The sequence below is a fragment of the Zonotrichia leucophrys genome, chromosome 3 (assembly GCF_028769735.1).
Source record: "Zonotrichia leucophrys gambelii isolate GWCS_2022_RI chromosome 3, RI_Zleu_2.0, whole genome shotgun sequence".
NCBI classification, from domain to species: domain Eukaryota; kingdom Metazoa; phylum Chordata; class Aves; order Passeriformes; family Passerellidae; genus Zonotrichia; species Zonotrichia leucophrys.
The window spans coordinates 76,065,487-76,086,149 of NC_088172.1; the positions used below are offsets into that span (position 1 = coordinate 76,065,487).

The window sequence follows — 20,663 nt, forward strand, 5'->3', positions numbered from 1 at the left end:
AAGAAGCATTTAACATGCTGCATTTAATCACCAGTGCAATTACAGGGACACTGAAGCTGATACGTTTTCCTGCTACCGAGTCATAGCAACTTCTGAATCGTAACAAACCACCTAGATGTGCTGGAAGGCTTTTTTCCAATAAAAAGGCAGAAACTGGGATTTTATAGTCATCCTTAATTAGCATCTGTGGTTTTTAATGTCTTTAAAACTAAATGTCTAATGCAGATTTGCTGCATGAAAGCATTTTTTCTCCAAAATCCTTATTCTTCCATCATCAAAAGACACATGAACAAAAATTAGTTTAAGGAATTATGATTATTCTAGTGTTGTTTTTCAAGCATTGACAATGTATGTAGTATGACAATGTATGTGTGTACCTGTATGTAGTAGCAGAATTTTTACTCTGAGGCAACTGCACAATTCTTGTCATTGGTGAACATCTGCACTGATAATGCTAGTTCAGCATTACCTTAAAAAGTCTAGGTGGCGTGCTAATACAGGTGAAACTGAGCATTTTGTACTGCCCTTTGGCACTTGTGTAGAGTAAAGATAGTATTAGATTTAGTGTTTCTGGTCTCCTTTTGTTTTTTGTCCTAAAGATGGGATGGGGAAGTTATGAAGCACCTGACCATCTGCTGGAAAATGGAGGATTCTGTTACCAAACCCTTCATTATTTATTAGGTGTGCCTGTCTGAGTTTCTTGGCAGAAGTTTCTTTTTGGAGACTGAGTATCTTGAGATCAGTCAAGTTTTGGTGTACTTCTTTTTAACTCTCTTTGACTGCACAAAATTTCCACATGTGACTTGTTCTTGAATCTTCAGTGAGATTGTCTTTTGATTATTTTTATTCTGATCAGCTGCTGTGCATCTAACAGTTGTTTCTTTGAAATTTAGGGCTAGAATTCACTTGCATTCTCTGAATGTGGTTTTGTATTGGTAGTCATTTATTGGAAGAGGAGGGAGAAGGAAAACCAAATTTCCAGTGAAGACAGAGTAGAATATGCATTGATTTGGATGGTACCTTGCAGTGATATACTGTAAAATGGCAGGCAATAAAAGGAACAATTGATAGGATAGAGCATAAAATTGAGTTTGTAAGATCAAATGCTCTTCTTGGAGCAGATAAAGCCACTTCACACCTTTATAAGAATGTCAAGGAAGTACCATATGAAAATGGAATCAGGTAAGCGATCTCTTTAGTTTTCTCAATTAGTTATATATCAATTGTGGTACACAATATGAGCACATATAGGATTTAAAGTATGTGATGTTTGCTATTTAACTCCCATTGCTGGCTCTCAGTTTGCATTATGCACCTTTAAGTTGTAGGTGCAGATGTGCATCTTTCTGAGGTTGGGACCTTACAGTGAGTGGTCTGTGTGCGTGTCTGTCTGATGCTCAAATAGTTCCCTTTGCTGTGGCAAGTTGTAGCACAACAGCACAAGTAAGGGATGATGGTTTGGAGAGTCTCAAATACACATTTTATTTTTACCCTTACATGCAATTTATTTCCTGCTTAAAGTATAAACATGTTAGAACTTCCAGGATTTCCCATTTCTGTAAATTTCTTCGCTTTCAAAGTCCCTGTGTCATTGCTACTGCTTTCATGGCCATGTTGTTAAGGGAGAAGGTTTTTTCCTTTGGCAGCAGAGGCAGTTTTAGTACCCTCACTGCTTTCAGACCAAACCCTGCAGAACTGTTGCATGCAATCATTCTGTAGCCTCTGGGCTTGAAGTATCCTCACTTAGTCTGCCACTTGACCTTCTGAGCTTGCTTCACCTTGCGGTTTCCAATCTACATAATGATTTTGTGTTACACTTTAGTTAAATGGTTTCTTTTTGACAAATGGAAGTACCTCCAAAGAGGGTTTAACCATATATTCTGCCTCAGCGATAATACCACTCTATTTGACTTGATTTATCTATAAATATGAATGTCTTTCTGAATGCCAGCTTAAATTATGTACAAGTAGAGATTATAAATTATCTGTATAAAAATTACTTTCTAGGAATATTGTACATATAAAATGTATGCTCTGAGTAATGCTGGATGAGGTGCTGTTCAGCATGGAGCTGACTTTTCATGAGGGAAATCTAGGAATTGCTATAATATGTGCAGTTAAAAACTGTGGTGATATGTGATTCAGAAGCATATCCCAAGCCAGCTGTGTCAGAAGGGTGTAGAAGTGCTGTGTGTCAGCCTAAAGACTTGCAGTCTGAACCACAAAATTCTCATTGCCAGGGCTGTCTTAGAGTTCTAGCTTTGCTGTGCCTTATACACCACTACAGTCATGATATTATGTGTTCCTAGACTCAGGAATTGTATTGCCTTCCCTAAAAGTCATCCATGACCCTCTTTTTCCCATGAAGTGGAAATAAAAGGCTGTGTGATGATTAAGACTTTGATATTTCAGAACTTTTAGTGTTTCACATCAAATTGTTCCTAGAAATAACAGATTGCAGATGTATGGAATATTTGAGAAGGCTGTGGGGAACAAAGAAATTTTACATTTTTGTGTTCCTCCCTGGCACTATGAGCTTCTGGTGAATTCTGTATTCACTGAGAAATAATTAAACCAGTGATGTGGTTAACATGTGCTCCACGAGAGAACAGCAAGATGCAGGTTTGCTCAGTTTTAAGTCTGGTGAGTGAACCCTTGCCTGCTGAAAAGAGGAGATCCTAGCAGTGGGAGGAAGGATTTGCAGTATAGCAAAAGACTGTCAAACATTTTACTTGGCATACCCTGACCTACAAAATTTGATGTACATAAACTGCGTAATGCATTTTCTTTATAAAACTTTTGCTCTAAATAAATATTGCATTTTCATAAAGAAGCTGATTGTTGATCAATGCTGTTACTCTGTCTTTTCTTCGTTCTAGTTTAGTGCTGCTGTGTGTATCTGCTGTCACATAAGTGGCTATGTAAAAGAAACTCATAAAAAAAACACTCAAGGTTTGGGTTCTCATCCTAGTAGCAGCCTCAGACTGCCTTGGATGCCTTGAAAAGGCGTATACAAGGATCTAAAGGAAAGTGATCCTTGAAACTATAACAGTGTTACTTGGCTTACAAGGTCCCTTGTCCAATAGTTCTGTCCTTTCAGAGAATTTAATGGAGTTTTGTCTGTTAGATGTACATGGCAGCCTTTTTTACTCGTTTTCACAGAGCTCTGTGTTGTGTTTGTGTCTGTGTTTTTCATTGTTTGTGTGCTGATAAGTAAGTATTATATGAGGCTTTGGATTGATATTTAACAGCTGAGATGATTGCTTATACCACTGAAAACATTTGTCATTGCCCATTCCAATGTCATCAGCATGAACCAGCTGAACTCTGCCTTTCTTTTTCTTTGCTGCCCCTGGGGTTTAATGGCTTTGCAGAGCAGGTCCTGCCTGGCATATTGAGCTGCTCCAGAGGGTCTGACCCATAAGCAGTGAGTACTGAACTGCAGCACACTGATGCTGGAGGTGTTCACTCACCATGCTGTTTTCAGTTGCAGTTCTCTTGAAAGTAGATAATCTGTGGAGACCATCAACACATCGAATCTTTGGGTATCAATCTGAAGATATATTTCTATGGCTACAAATGCTGTTTCGCTTTTCTTTTCTTGGAAATTAACTTTTCTCCTGTGCGCTTACTGTTTGCATTTAAAACTAGCTTTCATGTGTCTGTGGCTCTTGCTATAGCTGGCAAATGGTTATGTCTCAAATCTCCAGTGATATGTGTTCTTATAGAATTTTTGAGCCTGATGTAACCCAGCTTTCAGATGGGCATGAATTGAAAAGCATCTGTAATGTTTGGTGTGACTGATATCAAGATATGATTGACCAGGTCTGGGTTTACTTTGTTACTAGAAAGTAGTTTAAAATAACCATCTACAAATTCAGGCAGGGAGAATCTATAATTCTGATATGTGTTCATTTATGATACAATTGCTTTGACAAAGTTGTCAGATTTTTTTTGTCTCAAGGTAACAAGCAGTTTTTTATTATTGATGTGTTGTTAGACTCAGATGTCCTCTCAAAATTCCTTTCCTGTTTGGTTGGAGGTAGAAAACAACTGTTTTGGTAGTCTCAGTTGTTTCTTTGTAAGTATTTTTCTAGAGAGAAATGTGCAACTAATTTGGCTAAATTGTGTGTTCCAGCTGGAGGCTGCTCTGGGGAGGAAAAAAGATCTTATGGGCATGGACAGTTTTGGTGCAACCTTGCCTGTTAATAGGTGCTTTCAGACTTGCCCAGGATGGGTTAATGCCTGTAGATCATGGCAGAGTTGATTCAGGAATGCTGAACAAATCAAGTATTGGGCAGTGTGCACAGAAACCAGTTCATTCGTACCTAAAGATAATCCAACACAGGGAATTTTAGAGAATATTCTCCAGGTTCACTTTGTAAAGGAGATGTGATGTTAGAAGAGAACTTCTTGTAAACTGGGGTTAACATAGTGTATTGCTTTGGGTATTTTCAGTGGAGCCTTAGAGAGGTCTTATAACCTTTTTTTTTTTTTTTTTTTTTGTAAGGCTACTGACTTTCTGAGATTTGAACACCTGTGGCATAATTGACTTTGTAGGCATCTGGGAGGCTTAAGATGTTGCTGATGTTCTCCTGCTGTTTTTCTCTCAGCTGAAGGTTGCTGCCCTCAAAGCTGAGCCACCCTTGTGGGTCATGTGAACTATACTAGTCCATTCGGTGCAAAGTCAGCCAGGTTATTTTAAATGACTGCTGAATACAGCTGAGGGTAGTAAGGAACAGCTTAATGTAATAACTAGTTAAACCATTCCATCTAGACTTCCAAGAGCACATCTGTCTGTGTCCTTATAAGTACAATACTTTAATTTTTCCATTGCTGTATTGTATTCAGGATTTGTCAGGACTGCAGAACTGTTGCCAAGGGGAGTCTGCAATTCAAATGGAATGTATTGGTGCTTCCTATCTATCGTTATTATCACATTGCAATACAAAGATTTGAATGATGAATGTGTAACATATATATTGAATGGTAATGTAAGTTTATTTTCATATATGAGATAAATGTGTAGAAGTCATATTTTGGAAACTCTTGGAAAGAGGTTACCATACAAAGTCTTCTATATTCTTGTTTCTAGTTCAGCCACTTCTAGCCACTTACCTTTGATTCCTAGCCATTTAAATTCTCACCTTCTCTGTACCCTTGCTTCATTGCCCCCAAAACTTCCCTGTATTGATTAGAAATATAATGAATTTTTTAGCTCTATTTTTTTTATTTTTTGCCCCAGGTCCAGCAAGACTATGAATCTGTGTTCCAAATGCTTTGCTGGTAAGTGCAGTAAAAGGTTTTGTGTTTCCCTTAGATTATTGAAACCACATTGTTGGCATCTCCCTTAGGATTTGTGCATGGGTTTCTTTTCCTTCAGTGTGTATATGTAATCAGATTTTCCTCACTTTAGTGCTTCCTTTATTTGCTAATCAAGAACCTCTTGTGTAAATGTACCCATCAAACTTAATTCTTGAAGTTCAGGGAATTTAGGTACATCCTTGTACTACAGAGCCCCATTGCCAGCACAGCTCCTGTATGGATGATGTGGTTTCCACAACACATAAGTCTGAATTGTAATTTGGAATTTTGTAGGATTTATTGTGTAATAACTTCTGATATATAGAATGGATAAAAAAATTAAAATAAAAAGTTAGCATAGAACACCTCATTTCATTTCCTCTTAACTTGCAGCCCTTGAACATTAAATCATCAGTAAGTCATTGGTAGGCTGTTCTAATTACTTCATATTATTTTCCTATTGTAAGGTCATTGCTATTGTGTAAAATCTTAAGAATTGTTTTTGACCTTTTCCTGTTAGCAGCTTCTAGCTTTGCCCTTCTGAATCAATTTTTTTGTATTACTTAGTAATGTAAGCTTACTTTTAATTATAATTACGGTCCTGTCATAGCTCATGGTTTTTAACTGCCTTGGGGCAACAGATAAAATTTTAAAAGGTCCAGCATTTGTTTTTTTTTAACTTTAAAGCTTATTTTGCGTTTTTAAAACAACAACAAAAAAAAGAATTTTGACTTAGATTTCAGATCTAGGGTTCAACATCACTTCATTAAACAAACACCTGGGAAATAAAGATTGCTAAAAGGTTGTTCAGCAAAATGTATTTCTCTGGCTGTTTTCCAAAGGTATGGGTCTCTGGAAATGGTATATTGAAGAAAGTATAAGTCATTTCTTGTACTCTTTCCCTACTGTCCACATTCACAAACAAGTCTTTGATTTGACTCAGTAGGGCTGTTATATTCATACTAGCACTGTAAGTGGCTTGTGTTTGGGTACTCAGCAATGCAGGTGTTCTGATTCTGTGACATCAAAACAGCCCAGCCCTCAGTTGCTGAGTTTAGCGGAGTACCCAGCACTTCACAGCCAGCAGACCAGGCATCAGACAGAGCATCTTTTCTTTTGGTGTTTACTGGTTTGGATTTTTTTTTGTTTGTTTGTAATTTTGTTTCTTTTTAAAGAAAAGAAAAGTTCTTGGCTTCTATTCTGCAATTTTTCCGAAATGCCATTACCTCTGATAAAGTTAATTTTTCTCTGCTGTAAAATTTTAAGATGAGACCTTATGTGATTGGCGGGGTGGAGGTGGGAGAGCTTATGTTTTTAATTTTTCAAGATGTTCCTTAGAGCCTGTTTATTTTAATGACATAAGTCTCTGTAAGAGTTTTAGTAACTTAAAGAGCTGCTAGTGGTTGGAATAAAGGTACTGTAGAAGGTGCTGTGGAAAAAGACAAGTTTATCTTATTTAGATCTTAACTATGGTTTCTTCAACAAGTAGTATTAAAACTACTCCAACTCTGTTGGAGTCATAATTCAAAACCTCTCAGTGTCATCATTCCAACATAAAAGTGGTTTTCTATTTTTTCTTTTTTTTCCTTGATGTTACTGAAATAGCTTTAGCATATTTTTCTATACTGGGTTTCTAGCTACATACTGATATAGAAAGATATGTACTCCTGTTTCTGTAAATTGAACCACCACAGGTAGCAAGATTTTAGGCAAGTAAGGTGTTGAAAGATGTTTTTCACTGTTTCAGGCACTCCAGAGAAAGGATGTGAAAACTAGTTCCTCTTTTTTCTCTTTTAAAATGGCAGATTATTTATTCAAATGTGTTGAAGCAGAGGGAAAATTTCAAAAGACTATTTGTCTTGACCATCGTTTCCTTTTTCTTTTATTTCAGAAAAAAGAAATCCACACAATGAAAAAGGTTAGTAACTCTTTAAATTACTTCTTTTGATCATTTTTTTCTAGATGGAAGAATCCAGTCTTCCTTTTAAAAAAAAAATAAATTTGAGACACACACTGCAGGAAAGACCCTTACATTTGTGTAAGCATTCCTTTCTTACATATATCAGGGGAGAAGGGCAACAAGTCCTGAAGGGATGAAATATTCTGTTTGCAGTACAGTATGATTTATTCACAGAACATCCCTACCTTAGCAGGTTTTTCAGACTTTCTGAACTGTCAACAAGTTTGTAAATACATGATCATGAAGTCTTCTTTGCTTCTGCATTTCCTGGCTTCCCCATAGTTCTGGTTGTGCCAGGCCAGGGTTACTTTGTGCAGGTTCCATGAGGTTATTCTGCACCATCTCACCTCATAGCCAGGGGTGCGGGAAGGGGACACTCCTCCAGGGAGAAGGGGTTGTCTTCCAGTCAAGAAAGTCTGGCAGAGAGAGTGGTTGGGTAATGCCAGTTCTGAGCATTTTGCATGTGAACCACTTTCCTCTCTCTGGTACATTTTTGTTACTAATATTGTCACTGTCAATGTTCCTTCTCTTATCTCATTGCTGTTTCCAGTAAATTGTTGTTATCTCAGCCTGAGATCTTTACCTTTGTGCCTCCAGTTCTCCTCCCCACTAGGGGAAGGGAAGAGAAGGGAGTGGCTTGTGGTTTGGAGTTTCAGTGGGACACTAAATTTGAGAATACCATTCCTAAAAAATGACACCCGTCCCTTGGGGGAAAAATGATCAAGTTTGACATAAATTGGATTAATTAGGCCAGAACTGGAGCAAGGGGTAATGTCAATTTGCCTTATTGTTTGACCAAGTGCTTCTGTTTTCTAAATTTATTATCAAACTAAATTCACTGAGCTTTCACCCACATTTGTGCAAAGATGAAACAAACTGCAAAAGCAACCAGATAATATGGCAGGGAGACTAACATTCCTTATTTTGACTATCTTTTGTACTTCTTTTATACATTAAACATGAGAACAGTGCTCACAAGATATTACTGAGATAAGTTGTTGGCAAGAAGTGCTGAGTGTATGGCAAGAGTGAGCTGCATACTGCACAGATATGTGCAGCCCTTTGTCTGTAACTGCCCAGTGTGTTCATGTGGATCCAAAAAAGTTCACTAAGCTCTTCTGTACAATCACAAAATTGCTGTTCTTTTGCTCCAGACTAGTTCTTAGCTTGCAGATAAGGGTTGATAAATACTGCAGAAGAGCTTGAAGTTAGCTACCCTCTTCAGCTGTCTTTGCCTCCTCTTCACACCATCTGCTTATTCCAATAAGGAATACCTGACTTTACTTAAACCCTGTAGAAGCAACAGACTCTAAAATGTTCAAGAGCTTCTCTCAAGTAATTTCAAGTTAATTGTACTTCTGCAAAGTACTTCACAATATTCTGTCTCCAATTCAGTGCTGACCATGTGTTATCAATGCCTCAGAGTCTCCAGATACAGAACAAGTGCAACCCTACATATTGAAGTGCTTCAAGTAAATATGCTCTTTAGATGGTGAAGACATAGTTACTTCAGACTTGCCATGCATCTAGAATACAAATTCAGTAAAGTAATGTGGGTTTGGGAGGCTTTTTGATGTTTATTCTTTTGGTCAGAATATAGGCTGATAAGTAAAAAAAATGTAAATTATGGCCAAAGTATCTCCCTTAATGGCACCACATCTTTCAAGAATGCTGCAGCACTTATTTTTTCAATACACTAAACTGTGAACTTTGAGTGATTAAATACAGGACAGTGATAAGTTAAATTTTTCAAAAGTACTCTTTATTAACCTATCTTTGCTCCCATTAGGTTTATGGAAGTTCTAGTATCAACTTCAGGTAGGGACATTGTTTGAGTACCTTTTGAAATGCCACTTGATAAAGTAGAATCTTTCAGGCAGAAATTCTGCATTCATGGAAACAGCACCTGTACCTCAAGAATTCAATTTTAATTGGAACCTCTGGGAACAGTCACAGAATGAACTATTACAGAGTAAGAACAAAAATTTAAATAGAGAAAAGGATAAGACTACACTTTCTACTTACATCACCCCCCAAAAATGCAGTCTATTTTATTCCATTTGATTATGACCCTGGAAGGCTTAATTTGTGCTATGTTCTATCAGCAATGGAAAGAGAGGTACAGGAAATGGATTTCAGCTTTTTCAGTAGTGTGTGAAGCTAAAGGTAAGTGCAGCACTGGATGGTTTGGTGGAGAGATGCAATTGCAAAATTGGAAAAAGTTAAAATATGGTTAGAATTTTCATGGATTTGTGAATCAAGATCATAGGAATTCTATCTGAACATGTAATTGGAACTTCTAGAGGTGGGTATCTGTCCCTTAATCCAGCTGTGCAATATTTATATTCATGTTGTGCAAAGTACTATATCAGTGTTACTGAAACTGAAAAAATAACTCAGCCATATAACCCAAGAATTGTCTGAGTTTTAGGGGCTTCCACTCATAGATTGGTCTTGTTTTTAGGTTGAAGTAAAACACCTTTTTTAATTACTGGATTCTTGATGAGTAAAAAATTAGAAATTTTTAATCTTCATTATAGTAGAGGAAAGTCAGTATTGCTAGAACCGCATCTGTATTTTCAATGCGTATGCTTAACTCTGTGCTAGGCTGTTATGAAATTTTGAAATTTTGATAGTATTTTTTATGTTCCTGAATTGAAAAGATCTAATAAGGAGTGAAAAAGAAACACAGTACATATTAATGTCTATTTATCATCTGAATCTAGAAGTGTCAGATTATTCACCTATTGCCTGAACTCAGGTATCTGACTATAGAGTTACTTAATATTTTTGCATATCTTAACCTTCCTCCTTTGTTGAGCAGATCTTTATTTTGTCATGCTTAAAATCACAGGCAGTTTTGGAGCTTACAAAATTGGCAAGTTTTTGTGTCTCAGACTCATTGAATAGTACAATTTCCTTTTCTCTCAGTTTTTGTAAATCTTGGGAGCTCTTTACAACTTGTCTGTTATTGCTGCCACGTCTGGCAGTAATGACTCCTATTGTAAGCATTAGCTGGCAAAAATCAGCGTTCCTGCCTAAATAGATTTTGCTGTTAATTAACTGCTGGTTTGATTCTTAGTCAAGCTTTCAGCTTGCTTCCTGGAAATCTTTTCAGCAGGTGCATCTTGCATGTTGCTAGCTTTTTTTGCTGTACCCTGTTGTATGGTAATTACTAAATTATGCTTCGTTAGGCATTGTGGTCATAAAGTTTTCAGTCCTGAAAGAATGATACAAATATTTTATGTTTGTATTTTTCATACACTTGTAATTTCTGATGTGAATCCACAAGTTTTAATGCTTTGTTAGAAAAGCAGCAAGAAGTGTTTCCAGAAATTTGAAAACATGACTAAGAACTAGTTTTCTTTACCACAACACAAGACATTTCTTTTTTCAATATGGTATTCCCTTTGTTGGCTCCTAATAGAAGCCAGTGCCTCAATCTGTTGCTTCATGAGGTTAGAATTTGCTGCTGTATTCACATCTTTGTGCTTTGAAGTACATGGACTGCTTGCTACAAAAAATGGTCCTCACTGACTGGAGTTGGAAAGTAGTCAAGCTTCATCTTTAACTTCCATTACACAGTCAAGCTTGCAGCTAAATATTTCTTTGGAAAATTGTATAGCTGTTACAGTGGTACCAGAAATGTTTCGTATTTCTAGAGCACCTTCTAGTAAAGAATGTAACATTTCAGATACAACCATAGATATTGTTTGGCATACACTCAATTTCTTTTACTCTGTACCCAAAAAATTTCTAAATGGGTAAACCTGGTAGGAAAAAGATGTCCTAGCATAATTAGTAAGCTTGAAATGTGAGATGTGCGCTAAGCTTGAAAAAGAGAGTCACCATGAAATGGCATTAAGAAAAAATTGGATAAACTGCTTCAGTTATTTATACGCTTGATTCGCACTGCTGACCCCAATAATTTCTTTTACTCTGTTAGTATGCATTATTCTTTGACTTTGAAAAAAATTTAAAAATCTGAGTAGTAGCTCTGTTTGGATTGTTAAAACAGGGCAGTATTTTGTGGAAAGGTGGGGATGGGATTTTTAGTTGACTCCTTTTAACCCTAACCTGTCTTAAAGGTTTAGAGGGGAAATACAAATCAGGAGAAAATGAATTTATTTAAATACAGTTGTATGATCTAAGCTTAGGACTAATCATTTTACATTTGTCAAAAGTAAACATCAACCAAATCATGTAGCATATTTATACAGTGCCTTCCTAGGTCTCAGTATATACAGGAGAATTGGAAAGTTGGGAGAGAGGGATACCTGAAGCATTCTAGCCTTGCTGGAGTTAAAATACAGATCACATGTTGAGTGGAGTTAGTAAAACATGACTTGAGTTATCCTTATCTACATTGTTGTGGCATGGAAGCTGCAGAGTACAGTGCTCCTGTGTTGCTTTGTGACAATAAATGATATGATATGGCTGTGCATTGTATAAAAAGGTGTGGAAGATGCTGAGTAGAAGGCACAACCCTCACCTTCCCAGGACCTGGCTGTGTGAAGACATTGTGTACACAGCAGTGCAATGAAGGGTGTCAACAGGGCCAGTGGCTCAGCTCAATTATTTTGTCCCTTTTCATCCTCCTTTAAGTTCTCCTGGATCAAATAGTGGGAAGGGGCAAGCACTGATGGGGGACAGACCCATGAAGTTTCTGTGCAATTGTTAGTGGAAGAAAGAATTTCTTTCACAGCTGCCACTCAAATGTTGTGTATTGAGGTAGAACAGGGTCTTCTTTTTCTCTTTTCTTCTTTATGGCTTCTTTAAGTTAGTGAGGCATTATCCTGTCACATAAGGGTCTTTTCACCAACACAGTCTAGTAAAATTGAATGCCTTTTAATTAATAACTGTTATCATTTTACAGTCAATCAATCCTATCAGCAAACTACCCTGTAGGACAATAGTGGCTGTTGGATTACATCTTGCAAAATTCAATCTAGTAGACTGGGGCTTATTTGTTAAAAATATAAATTACACTCACACAAAAATATGACCTTCTCTCAGTACTGGCTACTTGAAAAGAGTACGAAAGTGTCTTAATGTAATTTTTGCTCTGTCTTGACAAGACATCACTGATGTTTTCCATGTATTTTCTTTTTCTTATCTCAGGGGATTGCCAGTCCCATTGTACAGATTGATCTGCAAGCAAAGAAAAGTGCTCAAGCCCTTTTTTTCCTCAGACTTACATTATTTTTAATTTTTCATAGCTTTGTTTTCTAGTATGTTTTTTTTTTTCTTTATGGTAAAGCCAGTTTATTTCTCTTTTCTTAATATCTTGTTCCCCTTCTAACTTGTAACCTTTCCAAATGACTCATTGAAGCACCAGCTGTAATTTAGTCTCTAGTGTATAGGTTCTGTGTTGATGTAAAAAAAATGTTTAGAAATACGACTTAATTGCCATGATGTTTGCACTTTGCCAGCATGAAAGTGGAGTTACCTATTGAGGATGTGCAACCCACAGGTTTAATTTATTTAACTTTTTTATGACTCTGTTCCCCTATAAATGTGTGCATAAGATAGAAGAAGAAATGTTATTCTTTTTTTTCTAATTTAGCAATTTGCTTGATTTATGGAAAAGTCTGTGTTCTGTTTTGTGTATGTGCTCATTTGGAACCCTTCTATAGTTTATAGAGACACTAGTGATTTGTTCCTTAGTCTCCCTGTGGAGTTTGTTCCATATTACAATCTAATTCTGTGTCCGTGTCGTGCACTCCTGAGCTGTTAATTTGTACATTTCGATGCAGTTTGTTTCATCGTGTTTTTGTAATCCAAACTGAATCTAACGAGCTGTGTGCTTTGGGGACCCAGCCTTGCCTTGCCAATTAGAACAAGTGGTTACTGAGAGAGAGCATGTTTTAAATAAAACATGGCACCTCTGCGTGGGACCAGCAGCCTTTGGGGAATAAAAAGAAGATATTTAACTCTTTCTGCCTGAGAAGAGAGGGCAATATCAGAGTACGTGTTCTAGAATCATTCAACTCATTCCTTTAAAAAGTATTATGCAGGTTCATGGTTTGTCTTTTATTTAAAATGTAGTTTGCCATTGGAGATGTTAGGCACTACTGCCAGAGGAGTATTTAGAAATTCATAAGGATATCTGTCGAGCTGACTGCGTGTTTTCTAGGATCCTGATTGTTAATGTCACGTCAAAATTGTACAGGATTAGCAGCTACCTTTTTCTTTTCCCTTGTACTGCCACACAAGAGGCTGAGAGAGAGCAGGAGGAATGCCAGATGGTGAAAGAGCTGTTTTCAGAAGGTATTTTACAAGGGAAGGAGTCTAGAAACAGCATTTATTTTTTTAGAGTGCTAAGGTTATGTGCTAGGTGGCCAAGAGAAAGTTATGTTTTGAGGTTGCTGGGAAGATGTGTGTTTATGATCAATATTTGTGATCATCGAAGAAATTTTCCTGCTTCTACTGGTCTTGAAACTAACTAAACCTCCTGGTGAATTCAAGCAAGACACAACAGTGAATTAGGAAGTTAACTCTACTTTGTAATTCTTTCTTGGATTCCACCCCCAGAATTTCCTTTTCTCTATCATTACTATTAACTTGTACATCTACACATTTGAGCATCTCCAAATGGAAGTAGTTACTGTCCAACAGCAGCTCTTAGCTAAGGACAGTGGGAAAGAATTTAGGTGAACAGTGACGGCAGCTAACTCAGACAACATTTCAACAGGCCTTGCATACATAAGCAGGGCAAGACCAAGAAGAACCTCCCTTGTGGAGACCTTTTGGAGCAGCTGGCTGTAAGGGATGTACAGCTGTTTGCTGAGGTGATTTAAGCTGTTAGGGAAATCAGGTGTGTGGGACAAATGTGATTGGATAATAGAACAAAATGTAACTGATGACTTTTCAGTTCTTTAGCCATTTCATATGAAAGAAATGTGATCTAGCAGCTAGACAGCTAGCTAGGATCCTGACTTGATTTCCTTTTCACAGTCAATGAGGATTTCTTTGTGATACTAGACAAGTTGGGGTTTTTTTGCCTTGCACTTCTTTTCCTCATCAGTTACTGAGAGATGATACTATTTTTCTACTGATTTTGGGACAACCTGGTTTTGGACTTGCCTTTCGTGTCCTTGAGAAATGTATGCAGATAGGGACCTTTTGTTCCTTTATTTTGTCTTAGCCTTCAGAAGTCTTAGGCAAAATTTTGGAATTTCAGTTCTTCTCTGTATGTGTCGTTTCTGCAGTTGAATTTCTGTTCTTCATCTTCTTGACACTTTTACCTTCCAGTTTGTTTCTCTCTTAATTTAAAGGAAATCATACTGCACTGGTACAACCAATGCACACCATTTATTTTAATACCTTTAATGATTTTTCATATGGAGTCTGCAAACATGCCAGTTGTTGTTTATTCATACCAGTCTTCTTATATGTATTGCAAAACGTTCTCACAAAGTTAGTCACCAGAGGGCAAACTGCTCATGCAGATTTAGTCAATACAGCTATAATTTCCTGCCTCTTTAAAAAAAGCCCAACAGTCTCTGAGTGAGTTTCCATGTAGTATTAATTACATGAGAAGTTTAATGACTGTTGTCTTCAGAGATAAAGAAGTTACAATTTTACAATGAATGAGATGGAATTTTTAAAAAGTAAAATATAAACTTTTGGACTAACTTGCAAGCATTGGGGAAAAAATACCCCTTTAGATAATCCTTTTCCTTGTTACCACATTAAATATCTCTTACTAAATAAGTGACTAAATATCACTTAACTATTAGTCAGGGAGAAAAAAGTAGCTTAAAACAGTTTTCAGCAGGAATATCTTTATCCTTAATTTTAAGTAGATGACTCTCTTATGGGGGCAAGTGTGTGTGTGTGTGTGTGTATGTAATCCTATGCTGAAGATACAGATAAGGCCTTTCTTGAAAAGTCACCTGAAATAACTGCATCTCTGGTAGTTCAGCCTGTAAAATGTTGTTCCTTTCTTTGCAGAAAGCATAGGCTGTTGACTGAATCTGGCACTGAAGATTTAGGAAATGATGAGATGGGTTATAGTGCTGTAATAATTAAGCCAATCTGTGTGTATGCATTGTAACTGTCTTTTAATTATGATAAAAGGATCAGAGTACAGGAAAGCACAAGATTACTGGCCTAATCTCCTGGTTTAGATTACAAGTAATTAAATACCATCTAGGTAAGCTCTGTTTGCTGAAAATTTCTCCTTTAAACAGCTACTCTGCCTTGATGTGAGGGTGCTTGGGGTTCTGAATGCACCATGGTCAGTAGTATTTCTAATGAATAGGCCCCCTTACTATTAAGTAATATTAAGGTATGCCTTCTTAATTGCAACATTATAGGGATGACATTTGCACATTGAGCTGAATAGAGAATAATTATTTTCTTTAGAGAATTTCTTTAAAGAACTCATTAGCCCCCTAGTGCTTCAAGAAAACAAGTAATTTACCATCTTGACATTTGTGTGAGTCAGAGGTGGTGATATTCTTGTTCACTGTACATAGATAAGAATCTAAAGCACGAATGCTAAACATCCAAAGATATTTGGTATCAACTTTGAGAAGCCTTCTAACTGCAGTCCTTTCTTAATCTCCCTCCCCTAGGATATAAAATTTTTGATGCTTTACGTGTTAAAAATACACACCTCCATAACTCCATGGAACTGCAAAGGTATTTAATGCTTCTCTTGGTGAACCTAAGAATAACTTTGAACATTCTGAAAATTAATACAGTAAATACATTATAAAAGTCTTCTAAATTCTGTAGCAGAGAAAGTAGGTAGAATTTAGTTATCTTTGATTTTTCTTTGGAATGGTGCTTGGGGTTAAAACAAAGTCAAGAGCAGAAAGGAGCTTAGCTTTGCTTTGCTTGCTGTAAAATACCAATTGCACATTTTGAATGTCTTTCATTTTACCCAGCAAGGAAGTTAAGGGTCCTCTAAAAGAGAGGCTCTGTGACTTGCATGCATTAGGAAAGTAATTTAAAATTAAATAAAGAGGTCAGATCACAAGTGTAAAAAATTGATTAGATCAGGCACTTCTTTATTTCAGACTGCTTGACTTTTCAAACTCAGTGTAGGATTTTGCTATCCTGTAATGCCATCCCTAATCTTCTGGTATAAATAAATGCAGTTATGTGAAACTATTAACTATTACTGGGCCAAAGAATTTGGAAACCATGAATCAAGCGTGTTGATTCTGAGCTGTTGGGTTGCTCCCAGGTTGGATGCAAATGCTTTGCCATGGTTGATCAGAAGTGCTGAAGCTGAAAAAGCAACCTGATACTAGGGTCCTCTCTAGAGTCCATCTTCTGAGATTGCTCTTTTCTTGCTTCAACAAGAGCACCTCTAGTAATAGTCTTCAGAACAAAATGCAAGATTTTTTTTCTCTCTCCTCTGCATTAAGGCTTCTGATCAGACAAATGTGGAAGGAGGCTCTGGTTTGTATATTTTTAACTACTAATGTTACCCATATCCTAGCTGTTCATTACTTGAACAAGTGAGCAGGTGAATTTCATGATGTGCAAGGTTAATGATCCAGTGCATAAGGAGGAACCTTGGAGCTTTCTAAACATTTATTTTGTGTTTATGTGCATTTATCTATCTTAATAGTTTAGCAACATTGGTAGCATTTTTATTGGGTTTCAGCTCCTAAATAACTGGAGCTTTTATATTTTGGGATTGGGGCTTTTTCTGTCCAGCTCTGTGGAAAAAGTCCCATATAAGTAGAAACAAATTATGAGCAGACAGTAGATGTCTTGGGAGGTTAGTAAGCATTAGAAATGACCAAAAGTACGCTTCTGCATCTCAAATGATTGCACAAAGTTGACCCAGTAATCACTGGAAGTTGTTTGTGGTGAGCTCAATCAGCAATAAAAGACTCATTTCTCTTTTGGTAATTCTGTAAGTTACAGGCTTTGCTCTTTTAACAAAAGATGCTGGAGTTTTGTCTTCTGTCTTGTGTTTTGCTTCAGAATAGAAAAAAACCCCTAAAACTTTAAACACTTTAGAGGGTGTTTGTGGAGGCAAATAGCAGTCTGGCTCATTTCCAGGCTGAGAAGGAAATACACTGTGCTATTTACCTTTGTGTTCTAGCAATGTTTAGTATGGCATTACTGGTCTTCATAGACAAGCTTTCATTCTCCTCTGTTGACTTCCCTTGCCCTGCAATATGTGAAGAAATAGAAGGTTGATCCCAGTGTAGGTGAATGCAGTCTTTCACCATGACATTTTCTGTGCCTCAGCAAAGTCACTGCTTAGCTTCAAGTTCTCAGCAGAACTGCCATCTGCTGAAACACTTTGAGTAGCAATTTGAAAGCTAGAGTTTGACAATGCTGGCGTCTTTTTTTCCTAGAGACTCAATAATATCTAGAGAAAATTTTGGTAGGTGTAAATAATCCCAAAAATGCAAATGCATATAATGAGTGCTGACATCTACTCAATTGACACAGAAAAGTTAATGTTTAGAAATTGTTCAAACATTTTTCTTCATTCTGCACTGCTTCTGTCAGTGTCCATAATTATTTGAAAAGAGTTAAAATTATTGTATAACTAGAAACTTTTAACTGTAAAGTTTTAATGTAAGATAGATATAGTAGTGATAGCAGTGACTTGTTTTGATAATCAGCACATGAAAATCATAGTTGATATGTGGCTGCAGCTAGTGTTCCAGTATGAATACTTTCTTTTTTTTCTAAATAAGCTCTTAAATCTCTGCACAACTGAATTGTAAAAAAGAGTATGTCTGAGTCCAAATTCAAGATGGCTGGTAATATTCTCCAAATCAATGTATCTGTTAGCTGTGGGTCCAGTGCATTTCAGTCCCTTTTTTTTTCTCTTTTTTTTTTTTTTTCTCTTTTTTTTCCCCTTTTTTTTCTTTTTCTTTGACAGGGTCCTGGTATGGTCTAGCTGAGGAAGAATATATAGGAATATTAATTTAATAGATTTAGAAATGCAGAGTGCTGAAAGCTTTCGTAACAGAACCAGTTTTTCTTGGTAGTAACTAAATGAGCTTTTCTTCATGTAAAGGTCAGATTTCATGTATTTGTTCCCACTTGAGTTTTTTTTTGACAGAAAGAAAGCTATTTTGCGCTTGATTTATAAGATATTTAATGTGAGTTAGTACTGCATAAACATCTGGCATTGTGAGCAGCACTGTGTACTGCTGACCATGCCTTGGTGAAAGCAATTTTAAGATACTTATTGTGGTCTTTTCTGCAGGTACTGCAGCAAAGTAGAGAATGTCCATTTACAGGACAGCAGGGGTAATTATTTTAACTTGAAACTGTTTTCTCTGTCATAGAGCAAGCTGCAGTAACTCCCTGTAGACAGAATGGTCACTTGTGACTCCATCCACACACCTGGACCTGAGAAATTAATTGTGCCTTACCTTACAAGGAGGGGAAACTCATGGCTTATTCACTTCAGACTTCTGAAGATGATATTGTCAGTAGGACTTGAGAGTGTATGTTCATTTAGAACACTTCAGAAAATAGTTCAAGTAGTAAATTTTGTTTTCTCTTATGGCAGCTTTTTCTTTAGTTAGACTTAGCAAGGTGTTCAAATAAGAGTCTAGCTACTTTCTATTAAAAAAAGCTAGAGATAATAGTGTTGATGTGATGACACATAATTTATAAAAATTCAAGTTGAAGATGATTTCTGTGAAATTTTTACTAACATTTTATTATTATAAAAGCAGTCATTTTTACTAACAGTAGCAGTGCCTCTAAATAAATGTAAAGCATTTGACATAACTTCTTATTCAACTAAGTAATTAATTTTAAGTTCCTGTGTTTGTGAGCCTTCTATGAAATTCCAGTTTGCTGTATTCCTAAACTATGAATAGACAAATGAACTAAAAAACAGTAACTGTCCAACAAACAGGGCAAATACTAAGCTTATTTATTTTGTAAGTGTATGTAGGTAGCCCTTATTTTTTTTTAGTTAACAAAAAGAAGTTCTAAATTTCATTATTAAATATTAACAGTGAGTAAGAATCAGTCTTTAAAAATGTTCACCAAATAATACAACATTTTAGTTAAAAAGCATCCTTATGAACCAGGATTAGAATAACATTTTTAAAATCTGAAAACTCTTTCTAGAGCTACCAGGTTTAACCTATTTCTTCCATTTCTCTTTTCTTAGTGAAACTCAAAGGAATTCAGGCCCTGGAAACTGAGGAAAATCCTTTTACTGTGAGGTTGTGTTCTTGAGCAGGTGGAGAAGTCCCACGTTCTGTTGTGTGTTCTCCATCAGGTTTGAGGCTGAGAGGCTGTGGAACCTGTGTAAGCAGCTAACTGCAAGGGTTGCGTTGTTTTCTGCCCAGCCTTCCTTTTTGCTTAGCCAAAAGGAGCTTTGGCTTCTAGACTCTCAGTGGAAACCCTTTAGCTTAGTATATATCTGAGCCACCTTCAGCCACCCTGTTCTCTGCAAGACTCAGGGTTGGGTGGGTGGAGAAGTTAAAGTGACATGGCATTTACTGTGTCCAAAACAGACTTTTTTTTCCTCCCCTCCCTTGTGTTAGAAAACTCTTCTTTCCTTTTATGTTGTGTCTTATATTGTATTCAGCAAGGTACTGTACTCTAGTAAGGACATGAGCACCTTTACAAAACACTTATCCATAACTGGGTTATTGAAGAGAAAGTTTCCTGAGTTTTGAGTGTGCTTACAGGTTCCAGTTGGATGGATGAAACTAGTAGCAAATTATTCTTGTTGCCTTTCTGTGCTGTTCTGGCTCTCTAGGTGCACAGCTTTCTTCACTAGAACATGCCTATAGTAGTATTTAGTATCACTTATTAAATAGAATATGGAGTTGCATTTCATGGTTAACTGCAACCCATTTTCTGCCCTTTGCTCTAGGGAAAGCAAGTAGGAGGCTTCCTGCCTCTTTCCCCAGTTTTACTGCTGATCAGGGAAACAGAGACTATAAAAGTTTCTCTTTCCACTATGTAAGTTTGTTCAGCAAGGTATTAGCAATTTTTCAGTTATGCCCTGGCCTATTAGCAGGAATATACAGTGGTACAAGAATGAATTTGTTGAAAATTTTATGCATCCATGACCTATTGAAGAATGGTATCCTTCTGCAGTGTTATTAAGTAATTTTTCTTCTCCTCTTAAATTAATGTTGACGTTCTGTTACTGGATTTGTTCTTGTCTTCAGATTGGAACATAATGGAAAAAAATTGTATTGCTGCTACATTAAAATTAATGGTTTAAGTACTTTCCTTGAAGTAGAATTCAACTAGAAAGATTGCAATGTAAAATCAATGTATGATTTAGTTTTGCTTTCATGTATGAAAAAGTGCTTGTGGAGCGTTCAAAGCAGCAGGGGAATGCAGAAGAGAAGGATGAGTGAAAATCAGAGTGACAAAAGGGCAAATTCCTGAGCAAGAGGAGATGCTCTTGTTCATCTGTGTCAGTATT

General features: G+C 36.7%; 1 protein-coding gene across 1 annotated transcript in view; it reads left to right on the forward strand.

Annotated features, from left to right (window-relative positions):
* The window catches only part of ZFAND3 (zinc finger AN1-type containing 3), a 134,398-nt gene that overhangs the window by 27,474 nt on the left and 86,261 nt on the right, over nt 1–20,663 (forward strand). Inside the window, exons 2-3 of the mRNA XM_064708898.1 lie at nt 5,246–5,286; nt 7,196–7,222. Coding sequence (XP_064564968.1) covers nt 5,246–5,286; nt 7,196–7,222 — 68 coding nt within the window. The remainder of the gene's footprint in view (nt 1–5,245; nt 5,287–7,195; nt 7,223–20,663) is intronic.